The sequence below is a fragment of the Mustela nivalis genome (genome assembly GCF_964662115.1).
Source record: "Mustela nivalis genome assembly, chromosome: 9".
NCBI classification, from domain to species: domain Eukaryota; kingdom Metazoa; phylum Chordata; class Mammalia; order Carnivora; family Mustelidae; genus Mustela; species Mustela nivalis.
The window spans coordinates 109,946,462-109,970,163 of record NC_139028.1 but is presented as its reverse complement, the minus strand read 5'-3'; the positions used below and the strand labels follow the sequence as shown (position 1 = coordinate 109,970,163).

The 23,702-nt window shown below is 50.1% G+C and overlaps 1 protein-coding gene across 2 annotated transcripts in view; it reads right to left on the bottom strand.

The window, feature by feature from the left end:
* CD6 (CD6 molecule) overlaps positions 1 to 19,402 on the bottom strand; it is a 38,491-nt gene extending 19,089 nt beyond the window's left edge. The window contains exon 1 of one of the 2 annotated variants that reach the window (XM_082748005.1): positions 19,103 to 19,402. In XM_082748005.1, the coding sequence (XP_082604131.1) occupies positions 19,103 to 19,163 (61 nt within the window). In that variant the 5' untranslated portion in view covers positions 19,164 to 19,402. The remainder of the gene's footprint in view (positions 1 to 19,102) is intronic. The other variant, XM_082748006.1, reaches the window with a different exon arrangement.
* Between the last annotated feature and the right edge of the window lie 4,300 nt (positions 19,403 to 23,702).

Below are 23,702 nucleotides of genomic sequence, written 5' to 3'. Positions count from 1 at the left end.
TCACAACAGAACCAACCACCAACAGAAGCAGGGGCATTCGGGGGAGGTGTCCTGACAGGGAGGGGGCCGGGACCATGTGAATGTTTTCCTTTCAAGAACTTTCCTTGAGGTTGCTAATGGGGGGTGATCCATGGAGCTGGAAAGAAAAAGGAACAACGTATAATTCCATTAAAATTGGAAAGAAGCGTGGTACAGGCTCACACAAGTAACTTCGAACCTGATCCTGAACAGCCAGCGGGGTTCTGTCTTTGAAGGAACTTGGAGGAGTTGTGACACCCAGCAGGGCTGAGTTTACTTTGTCCCAGAGACTGAGGCTGGCTGGGAGGCTTGGCTGGACGGCATGGCCCTCGTTCACAGAGGTGACTGGTGTTGGGCGACTGTGAGGAATGGACCAGGCTGCACCTGCTGGGAATCTCCAAGCCCAGGAAGGTTGGGGTGATCTCTCTCCCCTTGGAACCTGGAGACAAGTTAGTGACTTGGTGTTTTGGCCCTAGGTTACTTTATTTGACAGTTTTTGTTATTTTCATTCTTTCCTCTCCTACTTAGGAAAAGCTTGGGGACACAAAGGAAACTCAATATGCATGCTATGAACGGGACCTTCGTGCCCCTCCCAATGCATGTATTGAAGCCCTGTTCCCCAGTGTGATGGGATTGGGGGGGGGCTTTGCCCCAGGGTGGAATTCCCATCCCCTCCCCCACCAAATCCAAGGAGAGGTCAAGGGGAGGTCAAGGGCAAAAGCAACTCATAACCTCCACTGAAAGAGAAGAAGAGCTATCATCAGAATAAGGCAACATAACCAGCTCCGGGGTCTGCCAGAGTTCTGGAACTCCCCGTCTCTCTTTTGCTCAAGAAAGCGAGGGAGTGTGAGTGACATTAGGCTGCGAGCCGAGAAATGAGTCTGCGGCTGACCTGCATTCAATGCCATGAACGCCCACGGACCATTCACCACGTGTGTGACTAGAACAGGTGCCGGGGAGACGCGTGAGGCCGGGAAGATTCTGGAAGTGGGAGGGTCTGTGGCCTTTCCCACGCACGAGGACACCTCTCCAGAAATCCTTTTTTCATTATCCAGAATGCAGATTTGGGGGACAGACAGAATCGTGCCCCGAGCCCTCTCTGCTGATCACCGGCTATGTGACCTTGGGAAGTTCCCTGAGCCCTGCCAGACTTCTGCCAGGTATGACACTGTGTATGGACAGGGGAGAGCATCTGGTCCTCGAATGCACATTCCGTCCCAGGCGTAAAGATGACTCCAAGGGCCCTTCAGCCTTCTCCTCGGCAAAAGGACTATTCCAGTTCCCCCAGAGACTGCATTCTTTCCTCCTTCCTCCCCATCTTTCTTACAAATCTTCACAGAGCTGTCCCACACTCACGTCTGGCGGCCCTCTTCCCTGGCTCTATAAGCATGGTGCCCGGTCGTCCTGGAGATGAGATGTGGCCTGCAGTTGCCATGGGAACAGGAGTTCCTCCAAAAGCAAAGGCTTCTGCGGTTCTGACCCCAAGGCTCGCTCACTCAGGCTCCCATACCAGACTATACCTTCTCTGCAGCTTCCAGACAGTGAGACGAGACACTGCTGAGCACAGAGAATCATGGGCAACTCAATATAAATCCCAAGGGAGAACAAAAAAGATGGGGTTCCAAGAGAGACCAGCAGGCCAGAAACACTGACTTTTCATGGGCTCCCACTGCTTGATTTCCCATAAAATTCGACGACTGAGTGCAGGAGGTAGAAGTCGAGCCCCTCCTCTAGAATTCTGATTCAGCAGGTCTGGGGTGGGGTGCTTGAATCAAACTTGCCCGGGTTGGACACCCAGCTTCCTCTGCACTATGGGGCTGTCAGGCAAATCTCATTACATGCCAAGCTTGCTTCACAGGTGTGAAAACCTCCCAGGACTGAAGTCCCATGACAAGAAAGACCCAACACCCTGCCCACAGTAAGTCCCCAAGATCTTGCTGAGTCAACGTGTACAAAAGCGTGTGTGTGATAGACTTGGGTATGTGCACGTACACGTAGTAGATGGATAAAGCAGATTACAAAGAAATTATACGTGATGATCATATCCTTAAAAATAGAATGAATAGTAACATGGCCAATAATACCTTAAAAAGTTGAAGACGGTCATGCCTGGACCCCAAAATTATATCTTTCCGTATATATCCTAGAAAAATTTCTCTGGCATATTCATATGCAGACGTGCACAAAGATTTTTACTGTGGCTCCGTTTGTACTGGAAGAAAATTAGAAGTAATCTAGCAGGGGCGCCTGAGTGGCTCAGTCAGTTAAAAGTCTGTTTTTGGCTCAGTCATGATCTCAGGGTCCTGGGATCAAGCCCCGCATGAGGCTCACCTCCATGATGGGGAGTCTGCTTCTCCCTCTCCTTCTGCCCGGCCCCCCGCCCCAGCTCATGCACTCTTTCTAAAATAAATAATCTTAAAAAAAAGAAAGTTAATCTAACAGCCCACCAGCAGGAAATAATTAAAGATACTGTATTATATTCATAGACCAGATTGTTTAATTAAAAGCATGAACTAGATCTGTATCCACTCGGATAGACCTTGGAAGCATAACGTATAGTAAATTCTCAACAAATCCTAGCTACCGTTATTTTTAATAGAAGTCTCTGTAGAGACTCACCTCCACCCACAGTTCTGGGATCGTGCCATGGCCAGACCTGCTCTGGGGTCTGCTGCGGGAAGGGGGCGGTGATGAGGGAGCCCCAGGCTGGCCTGTAGCTTGGAGACCAGCCAGGAAGCCCAGGTGCCAAGAACTGGCTGAAACCCTATCTCTCCGGCGGCATGAGGGTCCTCAAGGAACCCAGAGGAGAGAGAGTCTGGAAAGTGACTGCTGGGGAGGCGACCTGTGGCCCAGACCTTAATGGTCAAGGCATGTTTCACGGGGGCAGGGGGAACCGACCCGACCCACAGTGACTGAGGATTTCCTCTGTGCCGCGTGTTTCACAGACATTGTTGTACAGAATCCTCGTGACAGCCCTGTGAGGTCCCCGCCCAAGGATCCAAAGCTGGGACTCGACAGACCCAGAATTCAAATCCAAGTTTGTTCCCCATATTCTGTCTTTCCCCTACTGCGGGCAGCCTCGCTGAGAGAAGGCCGAAGGGCATTCTGGGTAGGGTCTCCAGCATGAGCAGAGGCCTGGAGGCGGGACAGGGACTAGTGTGCTCAGCTAGGGAGAATTCAAGAATAAAATCCCCCAGAGCTCAGCCCCCTGTGCAAGAAGCAGGACTGGGTTTCAGGGTTTCAGTGGAAGCCAAAACCCTGCTGGGCCACACAGGGTTTTCCAGGGGGCCTGTCCCCACCCACTGGCTCTCTGGAGGGACTCTGGTTCGAGTCTCCGAGAGCTGCTGGAGCAGCAGTTTCTGGGTGAATGAAGCTCAAGTGTGGGCACGGGATGAAAATCCCCCCGCTCCTAGGGGCGGGGCTGGAACTTTCCGAGGTGGGCTAAAGCCCCCTAAGATAAGGGAACCTTGATATCAGGCCCCAGAGTTGCTGGGAGTCATCAGCCTCCCTCTGAGGAAGAAACCAGGGTTTCCCAAGCAGGTGACTTCAGGCTGGGACCAGAATACGATTTCAGGTCCAAGTCCAAGCCCACATTGTTACCTGCCAGACATCACAGTCGCCCCATGTCCCCCTCCACAAGTCACATGCAAGGTGCTTTTTGAGGTGGCTCATTAAGACCTCCCACATTTCTGCCTATCTTAACCCTTAACCAAGAACATGCATTCATTCATTCCTTTATTCATTCTCACTCTCAGCCTGGCTCTGTGCCAAGCCTCCCACTGTGGTGGGGGACACAGATGTCCTCACAGCTGATTATAGTCAAGTATAATGGCGATCGCAGGGGTCAGAGCAAAGGGCGCTGGGAAAAGTAGAGGTGGGAGAAAATAACTTTGAGTCCAAAGAGGGGGGCACAATTGGAAAGGGTCTTAGAGGATGAGTAGGAGTTCGCAGGGATGAGAAAGTGATGGAGACAAAGAGTTATCCAAGCCTTAGATGACCTGGGAGACCTAACCGGCCCCTTTCCAGAGGTGAGTGGGTCAGGAGGAGCAGCGGTAACCCTCCTCTCTCTGCACACCACTAGTTCTCCCTGCCAGTGGCCTAGCATCACGGGGCTTCCCCATCATTCTCTGCAAAGGTGCTCGAGCCCTGACTTTAATAGGGGGAAGCCTCAGCCCCCTGCCCCAGTGATGGCTAAGATCTCCAGTCAATGCCTGTCTGCATGGTGTCAAGGCTTTAGACTTCAATCGAGGATGAGTAGAGGACTGGCTGAATGTTTGATCAGTACCAAGGTATGATGGACTCTTGGAAAGTTTTGCAGAGTTTTGACTCGAGCATCCCAGGCTCGGGCCACCAGCACCCACTGCTTTGGGCAGAGGGTCTGGCTCAGCCATCTCATCTCACACCTACTCACTCCCAGCTGCGCTCCGCCCTCCCAATCCATTCCTCTGGCTTGTGACTCGGTTTCCAAACTCCAGAGTCTTGGGGATCAGAGAAACCCAGAAGTCACCCCCATAGGGTTGGGGGGCAGCACGGCAAAACTGGAGGTGGGGGAGCCGTGGAGTCAGACGGATGTGTGTTCAAATCCCATCTCTTAACCTCTCTGAGCTCCGGTGGTCTTTCTCCACATAAATGGGGGTGGTAATATCACCTTCATGGAGCAGCCAAGAGATTGGCAGAGAAAGGCGGCACAGGTCAAGCACAGTCCTTTACTGCCATTCAAAAGCCCCAGAGACCCTCAAAGTAAAAGAGTTTTCATAACTCTGGTGGCGGCGACACGGGATGCAAGGTGCCCGTAGTCTTTGTTTAATCCACGTGGTATGGAAAATCATACATTTTGCTGCAGAAATATTAACGTATTTGGTTCCAGTGGCTGACCAGACTCTGGCCGTGACATTACAAAGTACCATGTCCCCTCTCTGAGATCCAAATATTGTAAATTCTGCGTTGTACCTGGCTGCGTGGACTCCAGAGAGAGAGTTGGAGGACCTGATGAGGTTTTCTGTTTCACAGTTACTGAAAGGGTACCTGTGCGGGTCAGTCCTCCAAATTTAAGGCCAGGAAAGTTGCCCTAACTTCCCCTCCCTCTTCTCCTCTCCTTACCTTTCCTAATGCAAACCTTCCTCCAAAAAGAAGCTTGTGTATAAATCAATAAGGAAAAGGCAAGCAATAGAAAAATGGGCAAACAGCCGGAAGAAGCCTTTCAGGGAAGGAAAACACACAAGACCTATAAACTTGTAGAAGGGATCCAGCCTCACAGTCATCAGCCAAATGCAAAGTAAGGCCACAGGGAGATACGATCTTACACCCACTAGATTGTCTATAATTAAGAAGTGGGGTAACACTGAGTGTTAAGAATGGAGGTTAGCAGGGACTCTGAACATTGCTGGAGGAAGCAGAGTCAGGACGACCACTTTAGAAAACATTGCCATAGTCGTGGCCCAGAAATCCCACCCTTGAGGTGTGTGTGTGCGTGCACACATGCACACACACACACACACACACACACACACTGCTGGGTTGAATTGTGGAGTGAGTTGTGTCTCACAAAAAAGATATGTGGGAGTCCTGACCTCAATACCTAAGAATGTGACTTTATTTGGAGAGAGGGCCTTCGCAGAGGTAATCAAGTTAAACTAAGATCATTAGGGTGAGCTCCAATCCGACAGGACTGGGGTCCTCATGAAAAGGGGTAATGTGGACACAGGTGTGTGCACATAGGAAGAATGCCGTGTGGTGAAGAAGAAAGCAGAGATCGGAATGGAGCTTCTACAAGCCAAGGGATGCAAGGAACACCAGCAAATCACCAGAAGCAAGCAGAGAGGCCAGGAACAGACACTCCCTCACAGTCCTGAGAAGGAACCAACCCAGCGGATGCCCTGATCTCAAACTCTCAGCCTCCAGAATTGAGACAATACCTTTCTGTTGCTCACACACTGATCCGTGGTACTGAGTTATGGTGGCTCTAGGAAACTGAGTCACTCACATTTGTGACAAAGGTTGCCTGCAAGAGGCAGGGGTTGGGGAGACCCCGTGAGAGCGTCTAGAGAATTCTGGGAGGGAGAAGAGGGGAACTTGCAAGATATATGCATGAACCCCTCCTTCACTTCAGATGGCCAGACTCTGACCTCCCAAGTGCTGCCTGGGACCAGTTTCATGGCTTATGCTGATGTGGCTGTACCTGAGACCAGAAAGGTGGCTGGAAAGGGCCTGTGAGGCTCTTCGGGGAGGATATAAAGTCCATCCAGAATGTAAGAACGGAGGCGCTGGCATTTGGGTGGACCCGTTCTTCTTCAAGAGGATTCAGGAACTTGCCTGGGGCCACCGAGGAGGTGCTGGCTCCTGGGATCAGACGCTCGCCTGCCAGACCCCAGCGTCCACGTTCTCACTGCCACCCTGACAGACATGGCTCAAGGCCAGCACCATGCCTGTCCGCACACCCCGCGCCCCCCCACCAGGCTGAAGGGACTGAACGCCCCCATCGCTCGGGGAACTTGCAAACTCCCGCCATCCAGAATGAAAGGCCGAGCTGTGCGAGATCTCTTTACAAGTGGTGGTGGGAACGTTTTTCCAATCAGGATGATGGGGGCACCTGGGTGGCTCAGTGGGTTAAAGCCTCTGCCTTCGGCTCAGGTCATGATCTAAGGGTCCTGGGATCGAGCCCCGCATTGGGCTCTCTGCTCAGCAGGGAGCCTGCTTCCCCCCCCCCCCCGCCCCTGCCTGTCTCTCTGCCTACTTGTGATCTCTGTCTGTCGAATAAATAAATAATCTTAAAAAAAAATCAGGATGATGGGTGTGTACGGCGGGTGTGAATTTTCAGCTGGAATTGGGTGGGAGCCACCAGGGAAGATGGTGGAATTGAGACCAGCCTTTATTAGGACCTTAGGGACATCCCTGCCCCTTTCGGGGGCCTCAGTTTCTCCAGGCTAAAATGGGCCAGCTGTGGGCTGACTGCTGAAGTGGGAGGAAGCTCTCCGGCCTCTGCCTGCTCCTGGTTTGGGGGTCCTCCACGGACTGCCTTTCCCTCTGTCACAGCACTGCCCCCTCTGTCTCCACGGCCCCCGCCCTGACCCAACTCTGCCACCAGCGCCTCGTTTCCCAAACCAGACAACTTAAATGGGTTAACAAATAGCACTGAATCCCACGGCAAACGGCTTCATCCTTTTGCAGCAATCCAGGGCTTGGGGTGTCAAGTCCGGGCTGGTGCGGCTCAGCTTTGAACACCCAACACTCCGTGCAAGGGGAGAGTGGCCTAGGCTTGGGGAGCAGGCTCTTTGACACCACCGTGTTTCCAGTATTTTGTTTATCACGGACATATTCTATTTACTGAAGTAATATTTGTTGGAGCGGTACAATGGTGATAGAAGGTTTCTAGGCTTAAACAAACTGACTTAGGTTGAAATATGGAGTTGATCATAGACAAAGGTCATTCAATAATTGTATATGCATAAAGGCAAATCAGATCATGTCCTTGGATACCTAAAACTCTCCAGTGATTTCCCGTTTCCCATGGGATCATTCCAAGCCCCTATGTGCTCTGTGTTCGCCGACACCAGCAGCCTGTCCACCTCCCTCCTGCTCCCTCTCTGCAATCTTGTCCCGCATGCCCATCAGCCAACCGTTCCACTTCAGGGCCTCCACGCCTGTGTTCCCTCCACCTGGAAGGTTCGTCCGCTGGATCTCTCCATCTCTCGGGATTCCAGACTAATCTCATTACTCACATCTCTGCTCAAATGCCTCCCAGAAGCCTTATGGGGACCCCCATCCCATTCACTCTCAGTCTGCCTCGCTTTATTTCCCTTGCTGCATATATCTCTCTAATATGATACTATTTTTTTAAAAGATTTTATTTACTTATTTGACAGAGAGAGAGAGAGAGATCTCAAGTAGGCAGAGAGGCAGGCAGAGGGGAAAGCAGGCTCCCCGCTGAGCAGAGAGCCCACTGCAGGGCTCAATCCCAGGACCCTGGGATCATGACCTGAGCCGAAGTCAGAGGCTTTAACCCACTGAGCCACCCAGGCGCCCCCGATATGATACTGGTTTAAAACATGCTTGCTCATTTCTCTATTTTCCCCACTAGAATAGAAGCTCCTTGAAGTCTGAGGCTTTGTCCTGTATCTTTAGTGGCTGAAAAATGCTGCCCCACATGGAGCTGGAGCTCAACAAATCAATGGCAGGAATTGTAGGTGGAGAGAGAAGTGGCCCTGGGAGCAGAGAGGAGTGAACCAAACTCCAGTGTCTGAGGCCGGGCAAGATGGCGGCTGCTAGAGGCTCAACCCGAGGGGCCTCTTCAGCTCCAGCCTTCCAAGCACTGAGCCAGTTGGCGCCTACTCCTGAATCAGCAAAGCAAGCCAAGTCAGCGACTAAACTTGTATTAGGAGTGATGGAGATCTAACATCACCATCCAGAAATGGTGGTGATAATAACCAGCTCAGGCCAGAATCACCCATCATGTTACAACTAGTGGGTAAAAGTCTGCAGGGGGGGCTAAAATTTTTACATAGTTCCAAAGAATGTGCCCACAAGATACATATGTGTTACAAAGGAGAAAAGAGTCGCTTGACCTAGCAGACATCTTCTTAGCCAAGCACTCAAAATTAGAACACCAAGATGGGACAGGCTGATTCGGCGTGCCTCTTGATACAGCGCACTGAGAAGAAGAACACTGAGCATATCTGTGCTATTCCTGCCACAGGAGGCATGACTAATCATGAGGAGCCATCAAACCAAATATGACTAGGGATATTACACAGATTAACTGGACTATTAGGGGCGCCTGGGTGGCTCAGTCATTAAGCTTCTGCCTTTAGTTCAGATCATGATCCCAGGGTCCTGGGATCCAGTCCTGTGTTTGGCTTCCTGCTCAGCAGGGAGTCTGCTTCTCCCTCTGCTTCCCCACCCCCTACCCCCGCATGTATACTCTCTCTCAAATAAATGTATAAAATCTTAAAAAAAAAAAAAGGAGTAACTGGTCTATACTCTTTAAAAGGATCAATGTCATGAAAGAGAAAGAAAATCCTAGAAAATGGTCTAGGTTAAAGGAAAATAAAGACAAGAATAAAGCATGGTACACCAACTAGAATTTTCTTTTGCCTCGATGGTCATTATTGGGACAATTGGAAAAATCTGAAAAAGGTCTGTGGATTATCTATTAATATTGTATTGATGTCAACTACCCTATTTTGACATGTGTATTGCAGTTAGATGAGAGACTGTCCTTTAAAAAAAAAAAAAAAAAAAAGACAGATGGAAGTATTTAGGAGAAAGGGGCCTTATGTCTACAACCTACTCCCAAAGAATTCAGGCCAAGAGTAAGAGACAGACAGACCCAAAAAACGGGTAGGCTGAGAAAATGTAAAGCAATTGTGGTAAAATGTTAACAGTTGGGGAATCTGAGTGACGAGCATATGGAAGTTGCAACTTCTCAGCTGGTCTGAAATTATTTTGAAATAAAATGTTGGGGAGAAAAAAAAAAACAGAGAGAAAAAGAAGACAGAAGCTGAGAACGGGTTGCCATCGCGGTGTGCAGGAAGAGTGGGTGTAGGAAGCCAGCTCCTCGCCTCACCGAGCTGACATCTCAGAGCCCTGGTCACCTGTGCTCGCCTCAGACCATAGTGGACCACAGCCCGAGGCAGCGAGAGCACAGGAACCCCCTCCCACCCAAACCGCCCCTGCCCACCAGGCTGCCCACCCTGGCTCTGGCTCTGTGACCTTGGGTGGGTCATCCCCACTCCCCCCCCCCCCACCAACCCCACACTCTGCACCTTGGTTTTCTCCTCTGACAAAGAGGAGTCGATGACTGGCAGCCTTCTGGGGTTTCTTCCAACCCAGAAACTGTCATGATATTTCTAGCATCCTGTCTGGAGAGTGTGGCACATTTCTCCAAGGAGTTTAATTCGTTTGGAGAGTGCCTTTACTTTAGTTCAGCCGATGGAAGGAGGGGAAAGTGAATCTCCGGGCGCAGAGTGGGGGATGGACTTCCTTCCCGACCGGGTCACGGTTTCCCACCTCTGCCCCCGGCCCAGCCCAGCCCAGCTCCCGTGCACTGCTCCCAGGCAAGGTAAGCACGCTACCAAAATTCATACTAAAATGTGGATAAAATCCTTCCCCTAAGCTCCATTTAGAAAGAGGCAGTGGGGTGGTGGGAGGGTGGGCCGTGACCAGAACGTGACTCTGGTCCCACTTCTGACAGGGCTGGAGCTCTCTGAGCACCAGTTAGTGCTTCTATAAAGGCCAAAGCTGTGCTGGGCTTTGTGCAGAGCTGTGAGGACAGAGTGACCTCTGTGTCCTCCCTCGCTCAGGGCTCCGCAGGTGACTTCCAAATTAGAGGTGGGGTGCTCAGGTGAGACCCCCAAGACATGTGGAAGTTCCTTGTCCACACAGCCTGTGGCCCCCAGCATAGGCGCCCTGGGCATCTGCCAGGATTGCCGGGAGAGCCCAGACCAGCGTGGCTATGATGGAGTGGTTGGGGGAAGCCTGGAACACAGGGTGGACCTCCTAATGTGCCCTACCACCTCCTAACACAGGTGGAGGCCAGGGAAAAGCCAGGGGGTCACTTTCCCATAATGGGATCCCAGTCTGTGTCTCCCCAGGGCCCTCGCAGCCCCTTCATGCTGCCTCCCTCCTGAGGCCGGCCTCCTCTCGGAGGCTCCCTTGGCGGCCATTTTCTGACAGAAGGCATTCAGGCCACAGAAATCTACAAAATGGTGGGCGGAAACTGGGGCTTCCCTCTCGTCTTTCTCTGCTGTCCCCGTGAGCTCTTACCGTGGCCCCAGGCCCAGCAGCAGTTATGGCCGTGGGACTTTTCAATACCCCCAAGGAGCCCCAGATTTCCCCCCAATTACCTCATGGCCAATGTCTCATGGAGCCTCATCTCAGACCTGGGTTCTGGAGGTTTCCATCAACCCTGTTTTACAGCTGGGGAAACTGAGGCTCAGAGAGGCTATTCATCCAGGAAGTGATTTCTGACTCAAGAGTAGCTTCATGGTTTTTTGTTCGTTTGTTTGTTTTTATCCCGGTTCCATGACAGCCCAGCGCGCAGTGGGTGAGAGGAAAGCCTCCAGAGAATGCAGAGAACTTTCCTGAGAAATCTTAAGGTGGATGGGGTCCGTGGCCCAAACCCTGCCTATTTTCCAGGGCTGGGAAAGAACATAGATTAGGAGTCATAAGGTCCGATTAACCACCTACCAGCTGGGTATCTATTAGCTGTGTGATCTAGGAAAAGTCACTTCACCTCTCTGGGCCTCCGTGACTCCCTCAATAAAATGGAGGTAACGACTCACATGTCATAAGGCTGCATGAAGAGATACTTATGAATTTACAGAGTGTGGCCCAGGAGGCCGTTACCCCTATGATCGCCCAGCAAACCTCTTGAAAGGTATGGTTTATGTGTGTAATTTCTATGTGCCGGTCACTGTGCTTGGCATTCTCACGAGTATTAACTCTGCGAAGCTTCCTCACACAGCAGTGCGGATGAGTCAGGAGGAAGAAAACAGGCCCTACGGGACCAGCGGGGCGGGCCGGTCAACCCCTCCCTGCAGCCAGCCCCGTTGCGCTTTTCCATTGCCTGTTGAACCTCCAGGCTTCTACTCAAATCAGCCCTTCTGCCTGGAATGCTTTTCTCCCCTCTTGAACTTGACTCCCAAGAAGCTGCAAAACAGCACAGAGAAGGCCTGTGTACCTATTGGCCGGCCTCGCCTGAGAGTGACATATTAGGTAACTAACTAGAGTAAATGACCCAAACCAGGAAGTTCGTGTTGATGAAACACAGCTAACTAACCCATACACGTTCACTCAGACCCCAGCAGTTTCTGTGCGCTCTCATTTCTAACCGTCTTTGTGCCGTCCTTCTCTATCTGTCTAGCCCCCTGAGACATCCGTGTCCCTGTCTGGGAGGTCACCCTGTGTCTCCAGGAGGCCTGAGCTCTCCCTCCTCGGACTCCCAGCCTCTGAAGGCACTATAGCCCCGTGATGGACAATGTGGGTTTTGGAGACCTACGGACCTGGATTTAAGCTCCACATCAGCCACCAGCCTGGGACAAAATACATAAATATCTGAGCCTTAGTTGACCCACCTGTAAAATGGGGGTGATTGCCCCAATGTCAGGGCGGGATGGCTCAGCTTAGCTGCTGCTCAGAGAACAGAGAGTCCCCTGCAGTGGGTGGTGCTTGTAGCTGTCATTGGATTGTACCTGTCGCCGTTACCTATCCCAGGCTGACCCTTGGGTGTTTTATCATCTTCCTCACGACACTTCAAGTGTTCAAAGGAAAACCTTCATATCTCACATCTCACTGTCGAATGGGGCCTGGCATACAGCAGGTGCTCAATAAATGGACCTAGATGGAGCTTCCTGCCGGGCAAGCTTTCCCGGGGCTCATAGCGCCTCGCTAGCTATGGTCTCGTTCATTTCTGGCCCAGGTAGGCAGGGTAGGTGCCCAGCAGACCCTGTGAGGGCTGGGCCTTGGTAAGAACAGCCCTGTTTGACCCCCTTTGTCCCCAAGAAGCCTTCCAGGGGACCTCAGAGGCCCCTCTGGCTGCAAGCAGGGGGCCATAGCAGCTGGGGGAGGTGCCTCATATTTGCATGGAGCCCCGAGGGCAGCCAGCCCCAGACAAGCCAGGCCACTCCTTGTTAGGAAAGACTCAGAGCTGCTAGTCGGGACACGTAAGCTGAAGTCCTGACACTAGCTACAGACTTTTGGGCCAGTCTCTCAGCCCTGAGAGCCCCTCCTTTCCTCATCTATACATGGGGTTGTGATGTGGGTAAATGAGCTTGCCGTGCAAACTGCGTGTTAACCACTAAATCCTGTATTCACACACGCAAGAGCCTTTTCCTTGCTCTGTAGCATTTATAAGCTAACATTTTAAAGCCCTGCTATGTTCGGGCACTTTCCGATGCATTATCTAAATTAAATTTCATACCATGGAGAGGAAGAAGCAGACTTTCCACTGAGCAGGGAGACCCACACGGGGCTTGATCCCAGGACCCTGAGATCATGACCCAAGCTGAAGGCAGGTTTTAACTAATTGAGCCCCCAAGTGCCCCGAGGTGGGTGTGTTTAGCTGCAGCAGGCAGGCAGACAGAAGCTAAAAATCACCCCTGGGTCACACAGAGCTGGGACTGAGAACCCAAATCTGATGGATGCCAGGTTCCCTGACTTCATGTGGCAAATGCAGGTGGGGGTTACCATGTTGTGCCAAAAGGGTCTGGCTGGTTCCTTCCTTCCTTCCTTCCTTCCTTCCTTCCTTCCTTCCTTCCTTCCTTCCTTCCTTTTTAAAAGATTTTATTTATTTGAGAGAAAGAGATTGAGCAGAGGGGAGTCACAGAGGAAGAGAGAGAGAGACGTAGGAGCAGGAAGATGTGTGGCTCCATCTCAAGACCCAGAGACCATGACCTGAGCAGAAGGCAGATGCTTAACCAACTGAGCCACCCAGACAGCCCCACGGACTGGTTTCTAACAGCCGGATCTCCACTGCCCTGCCCATAAATGGTCAAAGCCTTAAGGAACAGACACAGAGTACAAGGATTTTTCGGCTGGGTCTTTAGTGTTCAATGAAGAAAGCAGGGCCAGAGAAAGGAATGAGCCTGCCCAAGATTACCCAGCAATCGAGAGTGAGAGTGAGTTCTAAGAAGCCACCCCCACCTCACCTGTCCTCCAGGTTCTTTCTCCCCATGCTACAGGGGCTCAGTTCCCAGAGCTGAATTGGGGGACGTGAGTCTGGGCACCCTCCCTGACTTCAAGGCTCACCAGGAATCCAGGGGCTGCCTAGGGGGTCTGGGGACAGCCTGATATGGGGCCCCCGTGTCCAGGGTGTTGTCCCCTGGGAAGGTGAACAGAAGGCTTCCCAGGGCTGTGTCCGGTAAGGGGAACAGACTGTCTAGCCCCATTGTCCTTTCTCTGGATCCGTGTTTCCAAGGTGTGAGGCACACACACAAAGGTTTGAGAAAAGGTTTAGGGGGTTGCTGACCTGGTCTTACATTAGCAACATGAAGGAAGTTATGCCCTGTATTTCCTTTTCAGCCGTTCTGAGTATTTAGAGGAGAAAATCTCCCAGGGCACTTGTCCCTAATGCCTGACATCAAGAACCCCTCCCGTCTGAGCAAAGGGAAAGCAGCCACACGTCTGAATTTAGAGACATTGTTTTGTTTCCATGACATTTATTTTCACCATTACTACCATGAAGGTGATGTACAATGGCTTTATCTTTAAGGGAGCAACATGAAGTTTTCTCTAAAAATGAACGTATTTACACTTTAAAAAAACCATTGAGAGTATTAAGTCAATAGTCAGATAGATGGCAGATTTCGAAAATACTGGGGAGGGGCAGGAATGAGGGCCCCCAAGAAGTGCTGCCCTTAGTAGCTCTGGTTGCCCTGGCCCCAGAGGGTCGGGGTTGGTAGGTGGGAGCTAGTGCCAAGGGTGGGATGGAGGGTCTGGGGGACACGGTGAGCAGACAGGAGGTGGGCCTGGCGACTCCAGACCCAGTGCAGGGCTGAGCATGGCATGGGTGGTGGTTGATGGTTTCATGGCTGTCGAGGAAGCCTGGTCTTTTCTTTCAAGCCCCTGCCCCACAGCCTCAGTTAGCTGAATCCCTCCCTGTCTCCAAGGAAACAACTGATGCTTCAGTCTTGAAATCCAACAGCTGGGGACCTAATTTAATTCCTGAGGTTTCCTATCAGAAAGTGAGGCTGGCTCAGAGTGGGCCTCGATCAATACAAAGGAAACTACTACTTTTAAAGTAGTCAGTAGTCAGTCCTCGATCAATACAAAGGAAACTGTGGACAGTGTTTCTTACTCGCTCTAGATTCCTCTGTAATAACCCACAGTAGCCCAGGAGCTGCCTCGTCCCACATCACCACGGTGGTGACCGCCAAGCTAATGCCCCCGCCAGTCACTGGCGCGGGACCAGAGATCCAGACTGAGCAGGAAGAAATATACAAACGCCGGTCATACATTATTTACACATCTGTCCGTTGCAGTCTTGCCAGCAGGGAAAGTAGTGAAAGGATAGAAGAAAAGAATCATAAACACATTTGTTTCATTTAACCCAATCAAGTGGTCATGCCCCTTGAGTTGGACATGGGGGACATTGAGAATTAGGTCTGTAGAACTTGGGTCCAGAGGTCATGGGTTGAGGGACCAGCCCGAGCCGAGGGCAGAGGCTATCCAGAAGCACCGTGCACACCCGTCAACTGCACATGGGAATTATTGCTTACATTAGGGCAAAACAATAAAAAAGCTGACCTCACAGCAGTCCACAGTGATAGAGACACTCCCATCGGCTGGCAATCAGCCAAGTTAATGGCTATGGACAATCCTTTTCTCCACGGTAAGTGGCTTTGAAGCCTAAGAAGATTTGATTTTAAAAATAAAGGTGGTGGAAGTACATAAAAACCCCTAGTAATTACACATTCATGCTCAGTGTCAGATCAATTACGTGGTCCCTGGATCGGTGATGTTTACCAACACTTGGCTGCTGGCAATTCTCATGTGTGTGACCGAGTAATTGACCTCGGTTGAAATTTTAATTTAAAAATTTAAGAAAATTTGGCAATGTCTGTAAACATTAGAACACTTAAGAGAACTTAATATTCCCTCCGTTTAAACGTCAGTTTTTTAGATCAGAAAGTATTCCCTGAAATCCTTAGAAAAGGCTTGTTTCTTGGAGGTATTTGCAGCATTTATAGGAGAATCAGATTAATTAAATTTGCAAATGCAGTTCAGACAATCTAAGGCAGTGCTTGCCAGTGGAAACATAACCACAAGCCACATAGGTCATTTACAATTTTCTAGTGGCCATGTTTTTTACAAGTCAAAAAGGAGAAGGCAAACTGAATTTTAATAATAAAATGTGTTTAACGCAACCTATGCAAAATACCGTTTCAACACGTAATGCATATATGTTATTAATGACACACTTGATGTTCTTTTTTTGAACACAGCTTCAAAATCTGCTCTGTATGTCACCTTCCCAACCCTTGTTCAGTCGGACTACCGTGTTTCAAATGCCTAATCTGTTGGTCGCTGTACGGGATATCACAGATCTAAGGGCACTTAATTAGCTGCCTTTGTGAGCAGTATTTATTATTTAAGGACGCTTATTCCGTTCGAACTGATCTGCTGAAATATTAATCAAAGGCTCCCTGAGAGTCACTGTTAAAAATTACTGGACTTATAAATAAAAATGAGTTTCGGATTGTGAATTTACAAGTGAAGGAAAAAGCCAGATTTTTAAAAATTTGATTGTTCAAGAAACTTTTAAAATAGTCATAAATGGCCTTCTTAGTGCCCAACAGCGGCCCCCAAGGACCTCACCAACCACGGTTCAGATGGAATTATAGTCACCAACCTCAGCATGGCCCTCAGAAGAAAGGTCTGGTTATTTGTTACTATTTCACACACAGAATGTCAGATCTGATGAGCCCTTAGATGTTTTCTTTCCCAAGCAACCCATTTCACTGGCAGAAAAACCAGATCAGAGAAGAACGCGTGGTGAATTAGAGGCCGGGCCCAGGCAATGCCCCGGTCTCCTGACTCCACCCTGTCCTCCCCAACCAAGGGCTTCACGTCTGTTCTCTCGGCCTCTTTGTCCCCAGTTGGCTGATCAGGAAATGGATGCACACACCTGGAGGGTAGGGGGACCAACTGGTCCTGGACCCACGCCTCTAGGGAGCACCAGCAGAATGAGACAGTGTGGTCCCCCCAACCCCGCATCATTCATCAGTCAGCACACACCCGAGCCCAGAATCCAGGCCAGCCTGGCCCAAGAAATAGCTGTCGTGAGGCCCTGGGTGGAGCCTGGCACTGGGACTGCAAAGGAGAGCAGGCGAGGAGAGGCCATGACCGGGTCTGCCAGGGCCCCGAGGTCCAGGATAACCCGCCCAGGGCCCACAGCTCTCTGGGTCACACAGAGTCTCTCTCCTTCTCCCAGCTCCCTTTCCTCCCTCTTCTCTGTTGTTTTTCTTTCCTTTTTTTTTCTCTCCTGGGAAGCCCTTGCTTCCTTTAGGCAACCTGATCTGCCCAGCACACTGATTTCGCCAGGAGGAACCCCACAAGCAGATCTGGGGTCCACCTTGCCCGCCGAGGGCTGGGTTCCGCTGGGGTTGGGAGCCTGTTGGACCTGGGTGAAGGGAAAGGACCGCCCGGGCAGGCGGGAGGAGCGGCCTCCCAACAGCGGCCCACCCTGGCCTTCCCTGCCCCATTCCCCGGGCTCTGGAGCACACGGTCCTGCCTTCCCAGACCTTCCTGCCAGGCTGTAGTTCCCAGCAGGAGACACACACCACCGGGGACCCTTCAGAGGCTTTAAAGAAGCAGCATTTAGTGCAATGAAATCTCATGGTAGGGAGGCTCCTCCCTGCTCCGAATGCTATCAGTCCCCCTGGAAAGTCAAGAAGAAAATGACAGTTTGGGGACAGGGTATCTCTATCGCCGTCCTCCATGTCCCCTTCAACAGGGAGCTCAGGTGTCGGCTTCAGGCTTCAGGGCCTTTGCATCCTTTTAACTTTTTGCTAGCACGTACTAGAAATCGGTTTCCATCCTCATTTATTTTTATGTTTACCTTCACCTCTTACTTAGGACATATGATGTCAGTTTTCCACTTACAATAGTGACATGAAGTTTCCTCTCAACACTTGTTAGTAATAAGGAAGGCCATTGACTATAAACATAGTCTCAGAAACGTGAAGTAAATGTCCGTACAGGGAGTGGGGTGGGCCAGGCAGGAGTGTGAGGAAGGGATGAAAAGGACTGGGGGTTAGGGACCGTGGCTCCAGGAGACCCTTCGTCTCGCCCTCTTGAGCTCTGTGGGGGCCCTGGGTTCCCACTTGCTGTCAGGCACCACTCCAGGCCAGTTCCCCGGGGCTCTGGCAGCAGACCCCTATGTCCCAGACTTCATTCTGAGCCGAGGCTGGCGGCTGGGGCTCATAGAAAAGGACAGAGGGTGGCAGTGATGGAGGGGGGGAAGGAGGGACGCCCCTCTGACCATCTGTCTGTCTTAGCTCAGGACAGAAGGTGGTTGAGTTCCAGGTGCTCTTGGCAGAGCCAAAGCCAAGCCACCCCACATGGAGCCAAAGCCTCACATGTTCCCGCTCCCACAGTGAAATGGCTTTCCCCAAATCAGTGTCGGGTCAGGAGCTCATGCCTCTAGATAGGGGTGGAGAGAAGAGCTGCCCGCACCCTAAAAATCTCCCCAGTTCTCCCCATTCTCCTAGTCGACTTGGGTGCCCCGCCCGATGGGGACTCTCTGGGTCTCCTTCTGAAAGCAAAGTGAAAACACTTGGTATCTCCACTGCCAGGTGGGCCCAGACTCCTGGGTCCAGAATTGTTTCCATGCATTCCCCCCATCCCCAAAATGCAAGCTTCTAACAGAGGCAGGATGGGCCCCTGCTCAGTTCCTGCCAGACTGGACCCCACAGAGGCCAATGTCCTCTGATGAGCACAGCCAGCCCCTGAACTTTCTGGCCACCTGATGTCCCAGCCCAGATTGCAAAGGAGGAGCCCAGATTGCACCCAAGAGGAGCTCAGGATGGGGGAGGAAGAGCTATCCCGTTCATTTTTGCCCTAAACTACCCCTACTCTGGCTGCACTGGAGCCATCGGCTGTCTTTAATGTCCGTTGGCTTCCCTGAGTTGTGTTTCTGGACAGTTCTACTGTGAATGTAGAAGCCTAGTGAATCGAGAACCTCAGCTTCGGGGTTGAAAATACAATCCCCAGTGGTCCTACTTCTCTGAAAGGCAGTCTGCTCCCTCCTGAGAGTTGCCAAGAAATAGGGCTGGGGAGTTCCCAAATCTATGGTGGGAGGCGTCTCCCTCCTCAGACCCTGGGGCCCTCTGTGGAGACACCACTTCTGCTGCCCACACCATCTCATGCCTGGGAGTCTTCTAGCACTGTCCAGGCAGAGCCCTGGCCCCTCCGGGAGTTTCCTGAACCCTCTCCAGGTCCCAGTCGCCATTGCCAGAGCTGGGGCCTCCCTGGGACAGTCTTGGCTAGAAGGCTAGAAAGGTGAGTGAGAAAATGACCAGCCAGGGGGCCAAGAGGACACGACCCAGATCCTCCAGCACGGGTGGCAGGGGTGGGAAAGGGGTCCTACCTGAGAGGGCTGCTGTCAGCGATCCAACGATCACAGAGAAGAACCACATGTCTGGTGCCATCTCTGACTGCTATGCGTGCCTGCCCACGGGAAGGGCCATCCTGGGGTCCAGAGGGGGATGTGGCTGCTATGAGCTCCTCGTACCCACTCAGACCTTTGCTGCTCCTGTTTATAACTTTCTGTCTGAAAGACGGAGAGCACTCCTTTGCACGCATGCGACCAAACCCAGCCTGTGAGTGTCTCTAACGCCTCTGCGCTCTACTTGTGGTTTTGGTCTCCAGGAAGCCAGGCTGATATCACAGGGGCTGAGAGGGAGAGCCCAGCTGCCTCTGCTGTGAGCCCACCCAGCCTGGCTGAGCCCAGGAGTCACAGAGTAGGACACACACATACACATACACACACACATTTCCTCCTAGTGTCTCCTAAGGAAAAGGGAAGTGAGGGCATTCTTCCTTTCTGGAGACCTAATTCATAGTAGATGCTCAATCAATACATGTGGGAAGAGTGGACACATGACCCAAGGCCTCTCCCGGTCCCTGGAAATCCAGCTCTTCTGGGATAAAACCCCAAGACTTAACTTTAGTCCTTGGGTGTATTAATGGCTGGGCAGGAGGGTGTGGTCTTGTACTTTTGAGAAGAGAAAGCCTCAGATTCCCTTAAGAGAATTGTAAGTGGAGAATATCTGAGAGATGGTTGGTCCCCATCTCCTTACAGGCTGGAGGTGTCCCCTGAGAAGGCACAGGAGACTATAGGACCCCCCATTGGTGAGCACAGGGCTGGGTATTCGTTCCTCAGGCATGGGGGCTGGTCCAGCAGGGTTTCAACAGACAGAGGTGGTGGAAGGCCTCTGGAAGGGCCAGAAGGAATAGCAGGAGCAAAAGTCCAGGCTTCTGGGGAAATGCTGAGTTGTTAGGTTGGTCTGTCGTGGATGCTCTGTGGGTTTTTATTTTTTTTAAGGTTTTATTTGTTATTTTAAAGAGGGGGAAAGAGCATGAGTGGGAGGAGAGGCAGAAGGAGAGGGAGAAAATCCCAAGCAGACTCTGCACTGAGCATGGAGCCCGAGTCAGGGCTTGATCTTACAACCCTGAGATCATGACTTGAGCCAAAAACCAAGAGTTGGACGCTCGCTCAACAGACTAAGCCACCCAGGTGCCCCTAGTATGTTTAATTTACCACTGTACTCCCTGTGAGGCACACTGTAGATGCTGCGTGAATGTTGCTGAGTGAATGAAGGGACATATAACTTAGTTTGGTTCTATAAGCAGGACCCTCAAAGAAACTGAGTCCAGAGGAGACTGGTTCCGTCCTGGCCCTTCCCTATAGGACCTCATCTCAGCTTTACCTGTCCTGGCCTGACACTTGCTTCCTCCTCGTTTGACTTCATTTCCCCATCTGTGGAATGGGAAGGATTTCTCCACTGGGTCCCAGTCCAAGGGGCCATCTGATGTTGCAGGTTTGGGAGCCACAGAGAGCTAAGCCCCTCTACCTTAAACCCGGCCCAGACTTGTGGGGTGAACCAGACTCTGGCACCAGTGAAGGCTGCCCTCTTGTGGAAGGTCACTGGTAGCACAAGCCGCCGATGGGGACCTCCATCCCCTGGGTTCGCCTCCATTCAACTGATGCTTAGGGGAGACTTTGGTGTGGGGAACTCTGGCATGGGCTCTGTGGATGGTGAAGACAGGAGGCCGTATCCCTGCCCTCAAGGAGCATGGAGTTCACAAACCCAGGTGACCAAACCACAGGTCAGTGTAAGAGAACACAGCTAAATGGGCTGGAGAGGATAGCTAGGCTTCCATTTCTGACAATATGATAAGCAGCATATACTGAAAGTTCTCCTGAAACAAAACACACAAAAAAGAGTTGGGGGGACAAAAATATTTGTAAAACTTTTTTAGAAATGCAAAGTTGAGGTGGCAAGAAAGTAACGATAATTATCAGAGCCTAAAATAACAGGAAAGCACAAATCCAAAGAGATCATTGAGAACAGAAGCAGAGGTTGCCCTGAGGTGCCTGCTGATCGCAGGTGGCCAAGGTTTTCAGTGTAATGAGACAAAACCTATAGCCAAGCAAATGAAAAGCAAAATCAGAGGCCTATCTCCTACAGCAAAACAATGAAAAACAACACCCACAGTGAATGAATGAAGAAAGAAAAAAACTCTCAACGGGATCAGACACAGAATGTGCTTGGATCAGCATTGACTCTGAGTGGAAGAAAAAGAAATGCTAACCCTAAATGCTCTTAACCACAAATCCACCTGAAACAGGGTCTGAGAGGGAATTCACAGCCCTTGTGATCCAGAAACACCACCACCACCACCACAAAGAACAACAGGATAATTTAAAGCAGATAGCATGGGGAGCCTGGGTGGCTCATTCATTGTCTGCCTTTGGCTTGGGTCATGATCCTAGGGTCCTGGGATCAAGCCCTGCATCAGTCGCCCTGCTCAGTAGGAAGCCTGCTTCTCCCTCTCCCAGTACCCCCCTGCTTGTGTTCCTCTCTTGCTGTCTATCCCTGTCAAATAAATAAAATCTAAAAAAAAAAAAATAATAAAGCAGATAGCAGTTCCCAGGGCACTTTGTAGAAATAAATGCAGAAATCCTTTATGAAGTAAAGTAACTCACCTTAAACTTATGCCTCAAAGAATTCCCACAGAAAAGTTCCCAGGAATATAAGCTCACATGTACAGGAAGAAATAAGTAAGTAAGTAAATAAATAAATAAATAAATACAGGACACAAGTGTATTAATCAGGGTTTTCCAGAGAAACAGAACTAATGGAATTTATGTGAAATTTTTTTAAAAAGATTTATTTATTTGAGAGAGAAAGAGAGATTGTGTGTGTGTGTGTGTGTGTGTGTGTGTGTGTGTGTGTGTGTTGGGGGCGGGTGGAGGGAGAGAATCTTCAAGCAGACTCCCCACTGAGCACAGAGTCTGACACAGGGCTTGGTTCCATGACCCATGAGATCATGACCTGAGCCAAAACCAAGAGTCAGATGCTCAACCAACTGAGCCCCCATGGACACCCCACATGAAATATATTATAAGGGATTGTCTCAAGTGATTTTGAAAATTAAGTCCCAAGATCTCATTTGGCAAGCTGGAAACACAGGAGAGTTGGTGGTATCATTTCAGTATAGGTCCAGAGGCCTGAGAACCAGGAAAACAAATGGTAAGTTCCAGTCAGAGTGTAAGTCGAGAAAGGCAAGGGGAAGACAGGTGTTAACCTGCAGACAGGCAGAGAGAGACAATTCTTTCTTACTCCTTTTTATGCTATTCAGGCCTTCAACGAACAAAGTTTATCCACAGTGGGGAGGGCAATCTGCTTTATCCAGCCTATTGATTCAAGGCTAATCTCACTTCAAAAGCCCCTCACAAACACACCCAGAATAATGTTTAACCGGATATCTGGGCACCCCACAGATCAAACTGACACATAAAAGTAACCATCACAACAAGGCATTTTAAGTGAAAATTGCACAAAGCAGTAAGTAACAGATCCAGGCCATCAAACACTTTGGCTACTGGACTTACAGTATACATAATATAAAATAAGGATGTTTCATATGCTTAAAAAAATAAAGTTGGTAATTGAGGCTGCAGATAAGGAACAAGAGACTATAAATGAGGAACTAAGTGACCAGGAAGATTTAGAAAAAAAAATACTTCTATAAATGAAAAATATAATCTTCAAAACTAGCAATCCCATGGACAGATTAAGCAGCAGATTAACATAGTAGAAGAGAAACTAGTGAGCTGGACAGTAGGTCTGAAGAACTCTCCCAGAATGCCACACAGAGTGACAAAGAAGTGTCTAAGAGAAGACTATGAAGCAGAAGTTAAGAGACACAGAGGATGGAACAAGGTGAGTAGGTCAAATCCCAAACTGATGAAATAAATACATAGCCCTCAGATCCCAGAAGCTTCCCCAACTCCGCCTTGTTAAATAAAAAGAAATCTCTCTCAATAAAACTTGGGGGGGGGGTGGAATAATTTTAAAAAAGGAATAAAAATGCTTTCAGACACACACCAATCAGTAAATAGATCTACACCAGTCACTTGTGGAAACAAGATTGCTACTCCCCGGAAAGAGGAACTGCAAAGTAGACTTACAGCTGACTTTTTCATCTTCATAGTAGCTGGAAGACAATGGAACACCATCTCAAAGTGCTACGAAAACAGTCGACTTTAACTATGCTCCAGGAATGAGATAGAAAAATCTACAGAAAGGGAGAACAGATGTGCAAATCATATATCTGGGTTAATATCCATAATATGTTAAGAATTCATACAACTCAATAGCAAGTGAAATAAATCTGATTTTAAAATGGGCAGAGGATTTGAAAAGACATTTTCCAAAGAAGACATTTGAATGGCCAACAGACACATGAAAAGATGCCCAACATCACTAATCATCCGGGAGATTTAAATTAAAGCCACAATGGGTTATTATCTCCCACCTGTCAAAATGCCCATTATCAAAAGGACAAAGGATGTAGAGGATGTAGGGAAAAGGGACTGTCTGTATACCTTTGCTGGGAATGGAAATCGGTGCAGCCGCTATGGAAAACAATACGGAGTTTCCTCAAATAATTAAAAATAG